We start from the raw sequence: 13,390 nt of genomic DNA, 5'->3' as shown, positions 1-13,390 counted from the left end.
GGGAACACCCCCGCCCACCCCCTGCCAATCCCCTAGCTTAGGCCAAACTGCTGCTTGCCGTGTTGCTGCCATGCCCCAGCCTGGGGCAGCCGGGACACAAATAATAATACCTTCGCCTTTATATAGCAATTTCGATAGCAGTTATTTTTAAAGCCCACGGTTACAAAACACCGTACATGTAATGGTCCTCACAGCAGCCCCCGAAGATAGGCAAAGCAGGGGATATCCTCACGGAGTAAAGGGAATAAGGTCTTTTCGGATGGAAAAATGTCAGGGCACCTGGGTGGCTCAGTTGGTTAAGCTTCAGACTTCAGTTCAGGTCATGATCTCACAGTTGGTGAGTTCAAGCCCCACGTTGGGCTCTCTGCTGCCAGCACAGAGCCTGCTTTAGATCCTCTTGTCCCCATGTCTCTCTGCCCCGCCCCAGCTTGTTCTCTCTCTCTCTCTTTCTCTCTCTCAAAATAAATAAACTTGAAAAATGTCCCAGGGGAAATCCCGGACAGAAAGAACACTGGATAAGGAGTGGGACAGCCAGTGTTCCGCTCCCAGTTGCACTATGTAAATGCTGTGTGTCGTTAGGAAGTTCATTCATCCTTTCTGAGCCCTCTTTTCTTACCTGTAACTCGGGAGGTGGGGTGGGAATGACTCCTGCTCTGCCCGTTTTGAGGGGCTGCAGCCAGCCAGTCCGCTGTGCTGGCTGGGCTGGTAGAAGCGGGTTACTTCCTGACTGACGGCTCGGTGGGGGGCTCTCCTTGCAGTGACAGTGATGAGGAGGAGAGCACCAAGGAAGACAACACCGCCCTCCTGCGCTCCCACCTCAAATACGAGGCTGATGTCCTTTTCACCAGGTGGGCGGGACCCCGGGGGAGGGGAGGCCTGAGAGAAGTGAGGCCTAAGATGGGGTACCCCTGGGGGGGGCCCTGATAAGGCCAGAGGTCTCAGGGGCCGGGCTCCAGTGCCCAGGGACTGTGAGCCGGAGCCAGGGGTGTCCCTGAGGGGTGGGAGGGTGCAGCCCCCTCATCCGTGGTGGGCGGGTGCTATCAAAATAGCGGAAGGAGGAGACAAAGATCTGGCCTCCAGGGAGCTCCCGGCAGGGGCAGGGGAGGAGGGCGAGGGCCAGGGCAGCCAGAGGTGTCCACCCCAAGTTCAGGCAGTGAGTGGGAGCATGATCTGTAGAGAATTTTAAAATAGTAATAAAACCTACTGAAAGCCCATCTGCTTTCCCTGACCATCTTGCACCTGCAACTCTAAACAGCCAAATTGAGAAAACGCTCCCCGCAGGGCAAACTGCTCCCACCATCCTGTCCGGTCGTCCACTCCCCTCCGGGTACCACCGGCCCCCAGCCTGTCCTCTGGGAGCTCCCAGGCGGATGAAGCTGTAATAGCGACCACAGAGAAAGCAAGCTCAGGCCCTCCCTCGGCCACTGCTAGAGGCTGGAACGGGACGTAGTGGGCGAGTTCGTGCTCCAAAGAGGCCAGGCCCCGGGGCAGGGATGTCAAATAACGGCCCTTCTGGTTCATGCCCGTCCCGCACAGGGAGGATGTTGCTAACTGATCTCAGCGTGCATTCCTCTGAGCCTCAGAATCCTTCCTGACACGGCTCTCCCGATGGACGCAAGAGGAAACCTATTTTTTGTGGTCAAGGAGAGCCAGGCACATGCCCACACCCTCTTTCGTTCAGTTATCCATCTAGCCAACGTTGACTGAGCTCACGGCGGCCCTGTCCTCTGTCCCTGCAGGAGCAGCAGCCTGAGCCACTACGAGGTCAAGCCCAATAGCTCACTGGAGAGGTATGATGGCATCGGGCCTCCCTTCAGCTGCGTTTTCAAGGTAAGAGCCGAGGAGCCCCCGTTTGGGAGGGGAGGAGTCTGGAATCATTGCTAGTGCCTGGGGTTCGGCCCAACCCTGTCACCCACTCACTGTGTGATTTTAGGCAAGTTCCTTCCCCTCCCTGGGCCTCGTCCAGAAAATAATGGGGCTGGACTGTGAGGATGTATCAGTGAAGGTTAAGTGCGGCTGCATAGGATTTAAAAAATGTAAAAAAAAAAAAAAAACCGTGGTCTAAATGGGCCAGGGTTTATTCTCCCCATAAAAGAAGTCTGGAGTTGTCAGCTTCACGAAGTCATTCAGGATCGGGTCTCCCTTCTGGTCCACCATCCTCAACATGCGATTATCAGGGTCTCAAGTTCATCTCAGAGTCCAAGAGAGCTGCAGATCCAGCCATCATGTTCTCATTCCAGGAAGAAGGAAGGGGAGAAGAGCAGGCCCCTCCCTACTGAAGAGGGTCCTTAGCGGTTCTTCACACTTGTAGTTACCTAGGGAGGCGGGGAAACGTGGCGTTTGTCTCGGTGCCCGTCACTGAGGAAGGGGCGAGAAGGAGAATTAGGAGGCAGTTGAGCAGTCTGCAGTGTGGGCCCCCCGGAGCCTCTGAACTCCGCATGAGAGCCGGGGGCAGGCTGACAGCTGGGAACTGCACTTCAGACACACTGGTACCTGGCTGGCTGGTCCAGGAGGGGGTTAGCGGCCGCCCGAAGCCACACAGCTCCTACGTGGTCATGGCCTTGGGCTGCGACACCCAGTCCTTCTGATTCCAAAGTCCTGCTTGTAATCACTGCTGCTTAGACACCAGAGGTGTCGCGGCTAGAATGTGTGCCATTAATTAAAGAGTCTCTGTTGTAATAAATTCACAAGTGCTCCCACCGTGCCACCAGCACCAGGCTGCAAAGTCCCCACACCGGGGGAGGCTGAAGATGGAAGTGACCGGGGGGGCCTGGGTGGCTCAGTCAGTTAAGCGTCCAACTCTTGATTTCGGCTCAGGTCGTGATCTCACAGTTCGTGAGTTTGAGCCCCCGGGTCGGGCTCTTTGCTGAAGGCGTGGAGCCTGCTTGGGATTCTCTCTCTGCCCCTCCCCACACTCTACGCTCTCTCAAAAAAAAAAAAAAAAAAAAAAAAAAAAAGAAAGAAAAAAGAAAAGAAAGAAAGAAAAAGAGAAGAAAAAAAAAGTAAAGAAAAACAACATAAGTGACCTTGCCCTCCAGCCTCATGGCCCCACTGACCTGTCCTCGGCCTCCGGGACCCCGGCCCCTTCAGCGTCCTCACGCCCTCACACAACTTCACCCATGCAGCCCCCACCGTGATTGGGCAGAGCTCCAGAACCTCTACATGAAAATGCCAGGGGGCGTGAAGGGGGCTGCTTCCCAGGCCTGGCCGCGGGCGTCGCCCCTACGCAGCTCCTCCTCCGCCCCTCCAGCTGCTGGGGGCTGTGCTGACCCCTCCCCCTCTGGCCACAGATCCAGAACTTGGGCTTCTTCCCCATCCATGGAGTGATGATGAAGATCACCGTCCCCATCGCCACCAGGGGCGGCAACCGCCTGCTGATGCTGAGGGACTTCCTTACCGACCAGGTACGGGCGCCCTGGAACCGGCTTAAAGGAAGGGACCAGTTAGGAGACAGACTTGCCCCCGGTGTGTCCCCGGGTCCTCCGACCTCAGCTCTTCCTCCCGGGACCAGGGCGGGCAGGGCATTCTCGGGGAAGAGGAGGAGAGAGGGGCGTCTCGGGGTTGCTGAGTCTGCGGGTGCTCGTTGTGAGGCGGGTGTGTGTCCCTCGTGCAGGTGGACACGTCCTGTAACGTCTGGGGAAACAGCACCGAGTACCGGCACGCCCCGACGGAGGAAGACCTGAGTCGTGCCCCACAGCTGGTGAGTGTCCTGGGCAGCTGCTCCTGTCCTTGTCCGGTGGTCGGTCACTAAGAGCGTGTTGAGCGCAATGTGTCCCGCCTCAAGCGGAGAGGAAACGGGATGAAGCGAAGACACATCTGGCTCTTAACGAGCTCACCATCTCACAGGGGCCATGAGAGTGAATGCCAAAGAAGCCAGGGGACAAGGCTGTGACAGGTGTCAAGAGAGGGGCAGTGGAGGAAAGGAACAGGGGGAGTCGACTGGCATCTATGCCTTAGAGGGCCAGCAGGACACAGATGAGCAGAGGGAAGGGAAAGGAGCCAGACAGGACAACGCTACGGAGGCCAGGACCTACATGGCTGGTAGTGGAGACATTGACCCCACCAGCTGGGCCTCCCTGTCCCCAGAGACAGCAGGCAGCTCGTGTCACCTCCCAAGGCCCTCCCCCAAACACCTGCCAGTTTCCAGGCTTATGCTCCCAGGCTTGCCACTGTTCCCAGAAACCACTTTCTGAGCGCGCTCTCATTATTCTTCCCCAAAGATCTTAGCTGTTTTAGTTTTATTTCCCCCAAACGAGCGCCTCACAAAGCATTTTTTGGGTGTAGTGTACTTCCCTGAAGACCGGGCCTGGGGCGGGGGGGGGGGGGGGTTGAGGTGGCTGCAAGAAGGAGACTCAAACAAGTTTAACCCAATGAATTCTGATTATTTGACGATTTCTTTGGTTTTTCTGTTACTACGGTATCATCTGCAAATAATAACAGTGTTAAGCTTTCCCATTCAATCCTTATAAACGGCTTTTCTTGGCTTATGGCTCCGGCTAGGACCTCCGGGGCAATGGGAAATAGAAATGACAACAGTCTTGTCTTGATCTTGACTTTTTTTTTATTTTTATTAATTTTTCATTATTAAACATGACGCTTGTAGTAGGGTTTTTATAAACACCCTTTATTCAGATTCAGGAAGTTTCTTGGGAGATTTTTTTTTTTTTTTTATATATACATATCATAAAAGAAGTTGGATTTCCCCAAATGCTTTCTCTGCATCTGTTACAGCAGTCATACAATTGTTTGCTTTGATCCGTTTGTGTGGTGATGACATTTATAGGTTCCCTAACGTTGAACCAAAGTTCTGCTCCCAGAAGACACCCAGTGCTGCACAACTTCAAGTACAGCATGTGCCATCCCCTGGCAGCCGCAGCCCATGTGTCCCCCACCCCCACTTCTCCTTGTCCCCTGTCTTCTGCGCCTCCTCCCCCAGGAGCAAACCTTGGGTGAGGGGTGGAGCTCAGCCATCTCTCTGGTGGCCCAAGCCTCTGCTCACATTCTCAGGTCATGGCTGGGCTAGCTGCCTCCCCCCCCTCCCCCGGAGCCCAGCCGCTCACCCGGAGACCTACCTCCCTTTGCAGAATCATAGCAACTCTGACGTGGTCTCCATCAGCTGCAACGTGAGGCTGGCCCCTAACCAGGAAATCCATTTCCATCTGCTGGGGAATCTGTGGCTGAGGTCCCTAAAAGCAGTAAGTAGAGGGACGCCTGGGTGGCTGGGTCACTTGAGCATCTGACTCTTGATTTCAGCTCAGGCCATGATCCCGGGGTTGCAGGATCAAGCCCCGTGTCGGGCTCCGTGCTCAGCATGGAGCCTACTTGAGATTCTCTCTCTCTCTCTCTCTCTCTCTCTCTGCGCCCCTCTCCCCTGCCCGCTCTCTCTCTCTATATATATATATAAATAAAAATAAATTAAAAGCAGAAAGTAGAGTACCTGGGCTAGACTCCAAGGAATAAGGGGAAGGGGGTGGGTGCTGGGGAGTCTCCCACCCAGGGAGGGGCCAGCTTCTGACAAGGCCTTTGATTATACAGCTCAAGTACAAGTTGATGAAGATCACGGTCAATGCAGCCTTGCACAGACAGTTCCACAGTCCCTTCATCTTCCGCGAGGAGGATCCCAGCCGTCAGGTGAGTCCCCTGGAGACCCTGCAGACCTGAGCTTGAGTGGGGCCAGCTGGGGAAGGGGTCGTCCCTTCCCCTAGAGTTTCCTATACCCTCCACTCGTGTGTGCCTGCAGGAGAGAGAAGGACCCATCTGCCGGCAGTTAGCACAGCATCAGAAAAGAGGGGAAAAGCAAGATCAGTAGGACGTTAGGGGCAAAAGTAGGGAGGGAGCCAGAAGCAAGCATTCGCCCAGTGCCTGGGGTGGCAGGCTCTAGACTACAGTAGTCCCACGAAAGCAGAGAAAGAAGGGGGACCTGTACGTTCTGCACTAGAGGAAAGAACTGGAGCCCAGGCCCGCCTGCCCTGGCGAGGCTCATTGATTGACTCCACCGGCTGTGACGCTGGGTCTCGGGCCGGCTGGCAGCCTAGAATGAACATCCCACCCCTCTCCTCCCCATCCATTAGCACCTCAAATCTAAGGAACGCACATGACATGCTTCAGAAGTCTGGTGCGAACCGAATTCCAAGGAATTCCAAGACCAAGGAATGCAGGATGTCTCTGTATTAGGACTCTTTTTGAATTAGATAAAACCAGATTGTCACAGACCAGACTGCCTCGAATCAGGGCCTCAGGAAGTGGGGAGAGGCTTCCTGCAATGCTCTCCTGAGAAGTTGGGCCTTGAAGAAAAGCCCAATCCTATGGAGAGACGGGCATCCTGGGCGTGGGACACTGCTGCCCTCCACTGGCCACGTCCCTGAACCGTGGCCTGGGTTCCTGCACCAGATGCAGAGTTAACCCCAGCCCCACCCCCAGGAGATGCTGGAGAGCAAAAGAGGCACGGTCAGGAGGACAGATGTTCATAAACAAGGTGGGGAGCTGCCAGGCAGAGGGGTCGCAGGTGCCAAAACCTAGAAGCAGCATTCGGGGGACCCACCTAAGGAGTTTTATCTGTTCATTCATCCGGCATTTGTTGGGTGTTCCTCCTATGACTCAAGCCCCCCGGGGGATACAGAGATGAATTAAGCAGACCTGGGGATGAGGATAACAAAGCCATGGCTACAATGTGGGGGTGAGCACAGGGGCTGGGCTTGGGGGGCAGTCAGAGCAAGGGATGTCCGGGGAAAGCTTTCTGGAGCCAGGTCCACTTGAACTGAAGCTTACGAGAGATGTTGGAATTCTGCAGTCAGCCAAGGGAAGAGGCATTGTACAGGCACCCCCCCCCCCCCACACACACACACACAACCCCTGTCTCTACACCAGTTCATCTTTTAAATGAATTCTCGTTCTCCTTCAACTCCCACTGCCCCCCTCCCCCGCAAATCCCTCTTGTATTTATTTTTATTTTTTTAGAGAGGGATGGGAGACGTACAGGGAGAGAGAGAGAATCTTAAGCAGGCTCCACGCTCGGCACAGGCCCAACACAGGGCTCGATCCCATGACCCTGGGATAATGACCTGAGCCGAAATCAACAGTCAGGTGCTCCACAGACTGAGCCACCCAGGCGCTCCCCCCGACCAAAAAAAATCTTTCTTATACTCTCTGGATGCCTCACTTCTCTTTTAGAAACCCGGCAACCCAGAATGTAAGCCCCAGAATGTGTGCCAGGTGCCGGGGGTGGGAAGGCAGAGAAGGTCCCAGCCTTTACGGAAGGACAGAGAACATAGAAGGGACCTGCCGTTTGTTGAGCCCTAAACGCTGCGCCAGGCACTGTCACAGACACTTTGCACGTTTCCTTGCTCACTCCTCAGAGCACTGTGAGGTACTCCCCACCTCCATTTTTCAGACACAGAAACTCAGGCTAGGTGAGATAAGGCAGAGAGTTGAACAGGGAGTCAGTGGCCGAGCCGGGACTCCCCCCTGCTGCAGGGGTTCGTTCATGCAGCCATTCGGCATGTGGACCGAGCTCCTGCTCTGTCCCAGGCACTGAAAATAGAACAGCGAACAAAACAGATACCACCCTGCTCCCCTGGGGCTGACGTTCTAGATGGGAAGAAGGGCAAGACACGTGAATATATCACTGTCAAATGGTGATACGTTCTGCCCCGAAAAATGCAGGCACCTAAAGGTGGAGACTTGGGGGGGGGGCGGTTCTTATACAAGGAGATTGGGAAAAGCCTCCTCGATAAACTAACATCAGAAACTATGAAGAAGAGGGGTGTAGCGTGGCTGTTCGGGGGGGAAAGTGCTGCCGGAAAGGGAGGGACAGCAATACAAAGGCCTCCGGTGGACGTGTGCTGGCATGCTGGAGGGCCAGGTAGCTGCAGGCTTGGAGCAGAGAGAGCAACGGCGGGGGGGGGGCGGGCAGGAGGTGAGGCCAGCGAGATGAGCAGCACCAGAGAGGGTGAGGCCTGGCAGGCACACGCGAGGACTCTTCTTTTCCACCTTGCGTGGGGGGCTGGAGCAGAGCAGAGAATAAATATGCTTTCGTCGGCTGCCATGCTGAGGACAGACTGCAGAGGGCGAGGCCGGAGGGGGGAGGCAGTTAGCCGGCTCCTGCAGCCTCCAGGGGGACACAGGGGGCTCAGTCCAAGCAGGTAGCCCTGGAGGCGGGACTCCCACATTCTGGGCGCTTCAAAGGTAGGCCAGACAGACTTTGCTGGAGTCCATGTGGATGCAAAGGTAGGAGTCAGTGACGAGTACAAGGCTTCTGGCCTGAGCGACAGCGAGGAAGGACCATGCTGACATTTGCTTTCATGGGAAAGGCGGGGATGGAACAGGGTTGAGGGTACAGAGTGGGATCAAGAGTTTGGACACCTGTTAAAGATGCCGAGCAGGCCAGGAAGACAGGAGGACAGGAGTGTGGAGAGTCCCGGTAGAAGGGAGAAATGTGACGGCGGACGCGTATAGGTTTTTAACGTTTATTTATTTTTTGAGACAGAGAGAGACAGAGCATGAATGGGGGACGGTCAGAGAGAGGGAGACACAGAATCCAAAGCAGGCTCCAGGCTCCGAGCTGTCAGCACAGAGCCTGACGCGGGGCTCGAACTCACAGACTGTGAGATCATGACCTGAGCCGAAGTCGGCCGCTTAACCGACTGAGCCACCCAGGCGCCCCTGGCGTATAGGTTTCAAAGCCTCACAATGGAGTGAGTTTGCCCAGGGCTGTGTTATGCTTTCCATGGCCCTGAGCACTTTTACCTTCGGAGACCCTTCCTCCTTAGAAATAATTTAAATTAGGAGCGCCTGGGTGGCTCAGTCGGTTAAGCATCTGACTCTTGGTTTGGGCTTAGGTCACGATCTCAGTTTGTGAGTTCGAGCCCCACATCAGACTCTGTGCTAACGGCACGGAGCCTGCTCGGGATTCTCTGTCTCCCTCTCTCTCCGCCCCTCCCCTGCTTGCTCTCTACCTCTCTTCCTCTCTCAAAAATAAACATTCAAAAATAATAATTTAAATTATTATTTTATGACAAATATATATAAAGACATATAAGCCAGGCAAGAGATTATATTTGTTTTTCCCTCGAATTTTAAAAGAAATTAGAACATTTTCATGGGCCCCTAAAAGCACTAAGGGCCCTGAGCTCCCTGTGCCTACTGGGTAAGACGGTGCTGAGCTCACCAGGAAATGACTGTAGATAAGGAAGAGGTCCCAGGACAGAGCCATGGAACATGGCACAGAACCCAAGGCCAAAGGCAGAAAGTTTCAAAGAGGAGGCAGGATCACCTGGGTCATTTAACTCAGGTGTCCTTTGTGCAAGGGCTGGGTCCTCTGAGGCCTCCGCAGGCTGGGTGCCACCCATGCCTCCAGCAGATCCCACCGGGCACTAGGCATCGCCTGCACCCCGGCTGCCCCCCACCCCCCGTCCCCAGGACAGTAATGCTGTTGACCTGGTGCACTCCTCCCCTTATAGATCACGTTTGAGATCTCCAAGCAAGAAGACTCTCAGATCCCCATCTGGATCATCGTGGGCAGCACGCTGGGGGGCCTCCTGCTGCTGGCCCTGCTCGTCCTGGCACTCTGGAAGGTGAGGCCCCAGCAGGGTGGTGGTGGAGAGCAGCATCCTGGCTGGTCGGCCCAGGCCGGCTGGGGGGGGGGGGGGCTCTGGCCTGCGGGCTCTGTGGCCAGCCCATGCATTCTCCTCCCTGTGGGAGCTGGCACCCACCCAGCCTCCTCCCCAGAATGTGCCTCCTGCTACCTAAGCACCCACATCTCACCACAGCAGGCAGATTGGCTAAGGCCTGCAGAGGGCCCTCAGTCTGTGGCTCTGACCCTTTGGTGGGTTCCTTTGAGAACCTGACGGGAGCTCGGTCTTCTCTTTGTGGAAGCAGCAGCAAGTACACAACCACAAAATTTCTCCAACAGTCAGGCGGTTAACAAGCCCCCAAACCCCTCTCTGTCACTGAGCCTCAGGTGAAGAACCCCTGGTCTCAACCTTCTGTTACAGATGAGCCGAGGGAGGCCCAGAGAGGGTTGTTGACCAGGGCAGGGTCACACAGCATGACTTCTTGCCTCCCGACCCAGGCTCCATCCACTCCACTGCAATCCCCCCTCACCAGTTAAGTGGCCCATTGCGTGGCCCACCAAGGGAGTTCTGCTGGGCTGGGGCGGGGGCTGGTACTCAGTGTTAGCTGGGGTATTCGGGGAAGCCTTCAACAGGAAGAAGTCTTAGGAGCGTTAGTGGGGGGAAAGCAGGTGGGAGAGACAGGTCTTGTCCTCCCTGCCCACCCCTGAGACTTCTCCCTTTGCCCCCACACAGCTCGGCTTCTTTAAAAGTGCCAAGCGCAGGAGGGAACCTGGCCTGGACCCCACCCCCAAAGTGCTGGAGTGAGGCTCAGAGGAGGCTGCGAGTTGATGGGGGCCAGGACGCCAGTCCAGGCAGTGTACAGGCCCAGGCCCGTGGCCCGCTGAGCTGGGGTGGAGAAGACGCCAGCTCGCTTTGCACTTGACCTCATCTCCTGAGAGACCAAGCCTGCACCCTCTGAAAGGAACTCAAGCCGGTTTTAAGAGGGACTGCTCTACTGGGAGGCCAAGACACCTCCAACACAGATCCCTGGTAACTTAAAGGGACCCCTCCCAAGGCACACCAAAGCCTCCCCTGGGCTCTGTGGGGGCATTTGCTGCCCCCGCCACTAGGTGCTAGGAATCCATAACTGTCCCATCCTCAGAAGAAACCGGCAGAGGAAGAAGGCGATGCAAACCCATTCTTCACACTCCAGGCCTCGAGTCCCAGCAGGACCCAGTGGGGCAGCAGATCTCAATCCTGGGCTATCCTCCCACCCCCCACACCCCACCCCGGCGCTGCCCAAGGCTCTCAAGTCCCACTCACCCCTTCCCCAGGCAGGAGAGCTGCCCCTGAATGAACCCCCGCGGCCAAGGGCTTGGTGGTGACAGCTGCTGGACAGGGATGAAGAAAGACCCTGGGGCATGGAGACTGTGACGGACGGGCAGCTGGGACACAGAATATGGGGCGCCCACCCCGAGATGGGGAGGCAGGCGGGCCCTCCACCCCCGCACATACCCCTCGGTGGCTTTTGTTCCTCGTACCCCACGGGAGCCTTCAGTCGGCACACTCCCTGGGTCCCCCGTACCTACTTGGTCTTCCCGCCTGCCCGCCCTGAGCGCGGCACAACTCCAGGCCTGGCAGTGGGGTGGCAGGAGGGTGCGTGCCCCCCCCCCCCGCCACAAACACACACAGCCTCCCGTCCCCCCTTTCCGCCCACTGCCCCCCGTGCACAAGAGAAGGGCTCAGCCAGCACTGCTAGAATGCACTCTGGTGCTCTCTGGAATGCACTGGTTAAAGCCGGTGCAGGGACACCCAAGTCTATGGAACCTCGGTGGCAAATATCTGATCCTGATCCGCTGGCCCATGGGACAAGTGGTACCACCAATGATGGCGCCTTGAGGACAACAGGCACGCCCGGTGCCCAGCGAGTAATTTATGCCTTAATCTTGTTTTGAGATAGAAATGAAAGGGGGATGCATCAAAGGCATCTGTCCCCCTGTCCCACAGTACGACCTTTACTGTCGTAAATATTTTTTAAAACTATAAAAAAAAAAATACAGTGATTGAAAACAACCAAGGTGCTTGCTGTCTCCCATTCTGTGGGCAGGGCTTATCCCAGGGAGCCAGCGTCTTTTCTCTGAAGGAAAGGAGGTGGCTGGGGGGGCCCCTGCTTTCTTCCCATTGTCTCTAAATGTTTGGAAGGGGCTTGTCCACCATTTGGTCCCTACGACATCCCCTCCAAATGGCTGCCTGATCTGGGATGGACATCTCCAGGGATGGAACACTTCCTCCCGCCCAAGACCACCAGCTCCCCCTTCACCCATTTGGATGGTTGAAGCCCACAAGTCACTGTAGCTTCCAGTCCTTAGTTCTGGCTCCTCCCTCTCTGGCCTCCCAGACTTCTCCAGGCTAGGGTTTCAGTGCTGACCTCATACTCCAGAACTTCTTCACCTTTACACACAGGCTGCTCTTCAACCAAGTGGGCTCCCTTCCAATCTTTTGCCATTGGAGTCCCAAGAGGCCAGAGGTAGAAACTTACAAATTATTTGATCTTGTTCCCCCATGGATGAGGACACTCCGAACCAGAGCAGTTAAGAGATAGCCCTAGGATCCCCAGCAAAACCCACACTCATTTTAGGACTGCGGTCTCTCAAGTAGGATAGTCATTACAGCCCAGCCTGGGGGGGGAGGGGGGGGTTGGGGAGGGGATTACTAAAGGAGCAGAAGGCATTAATACAAAGTAACTATGGGAATATTTGTTCTCAAATGGTGACCCCCCAAATCAGAAGGCCCCATTTAGAGTCAAGTTTCGCTGGAGTCTTGCCCTCATGAATGGAGCACCTGACTCAAGGATGCTCCATGAACCCACACTCACACGTATGCCATGCCGTGTGATTTAGACCAAGTCTTCTGTCTGGTACCATCAACTCTGAGAGAATGCTTTCACATGAAACCTGCCTTTTAGAGACTGGCATTCACCTTTAAAAAGTTGCTATGTGCGGCCACGGTGCAAGCCAAACAAAACGTATCTGCAGGTCAGACGCAACCCAGAAGTGGCCAAATGGGAACCTCCAGCCCATCGGAGGCCACCTTTATCCCCAGGGCTCCGCGGCCCCTTCACACCCCTCCCTGGCCCTACACCAAGAACAACTAACTGGTCAAAAGGCAGAACTTTGTAACTTCAAGGCCTTCAGCCATCCCCTCGTGTCTCTCTCATCTGTTTCTCTTATCAATCCTTTCTGAATTTATCTGCTCTGGGGTATAAATGATCAAGACAGACCTTACAGAGTTCCTGGTAGGGCCACAGAGATGCATTTAACAGGGAGCAAACTCACGCTACAGCGGTTCTCTGGCCTGAGGAGCTCTAAAAGATGTCTATGCAAGGGTCCACCGCAGGGATTCACATGTAATTGACTGGGAGAGGGGCCAAGGCATCAGTTTTGTTGTTTTAGAGTTCCTCTGGTGACAGATGTGCCGAGCTGAGGTCAACAGGCAGGTGAATATATAGGCTGGAAAACAAATAAGGGGTTAACACACATAGGTGCCCTTCCATTATGAGCACTAGGGACTATGCTGTCGTTCATAATATTCAAGTTAACCTGACTCCAGCCTAGAGTTGGGAAGACTTTCTTGTTCCAGCAAGTCTCTGGAGAGGGATCTGCTACAGACTTCACCCAGTTCTCCTGGGTCTCCAGAGCCCCGAGGGGACTCTGGGAGAAGTTGAACACATCTGCTATTGTCTGGAGGAGAGACGGAGAGCAGTCTCCGAAGCAGTTTTGGCATTTAGTGGCAAGCAGCCCAAAATGCAACTGCAGATCAACATAAAATTCATATTGTGG

The 13,390-nt window shown here is 55.3% G+C and overlaps 1 protein-coding gene across 1 annotated transcript in view; it reads left to right on the top strand.

The window, feature by feature from the left end:
- Positions 1 to 11,625, top strand: part of ITGA11 (integrin subunit alpha 11) — a 125,753-nt gene extending 114,128 nt beyond the window's left edge. The window contains exons 23-30 of the mRNA XM_040493086.1: positions 759 to 848; positions 1,740 to 1,830; positions 3,291 to 3,404; positions 3,614 to 3,700; positions 5,085 to 5,195; positions 5,536 to 5,631; positions 9,459 to 9,572; positions 10,305 to 11,625. Of these exons, the coding sequence (XP_040349020.1) occupies positions 759 to 848; positions 1,740 to 1,830; positions 3,291 to 3,404; positions 3,614 to 3,700; positions 5,085 to 5,195; positions 5,536 to 5,631; positions 9,459 to 9,572; positions 10,305 to 10,376 (775 nt within the window). The 3' untranslated portion in view covers positions 10,377 to 11,625. The remainder of the gene's footprint in view (positions 1 to 758; positions 849 to 1,739; positions 1,831 to 3,290; positions 3,405 to 3,613; positions 3,701 to 5,084; positions 5,196 to 5,535; positions 5,632 to 9,458; positions 9,573 to 10,304) is intronic.
- The last annotated feature ends 1,765 nt before the right edge of the window (positions 11,626 to 13,390 follow it).

The sequence above is a fragment of the Herpailurus yagouaroundi genome, unplaced genomic scaffold, assembly GCF_014898765.1.
Source record: "Herpailurus yagouaroundi ecotype Mexico unplaced genomic scaffold, PumYag 184, whole genome shotgun sequence".
Lineage (NCBI taxonomy): Eukaryota > Metazoa > Chordata > Mammalia > Carnivora > Felidae > Herpailurus > Herpailurus yagouaroundi.
This window is presented reverse-complemented; position numbering and strand designations above follow the sequence as displayed.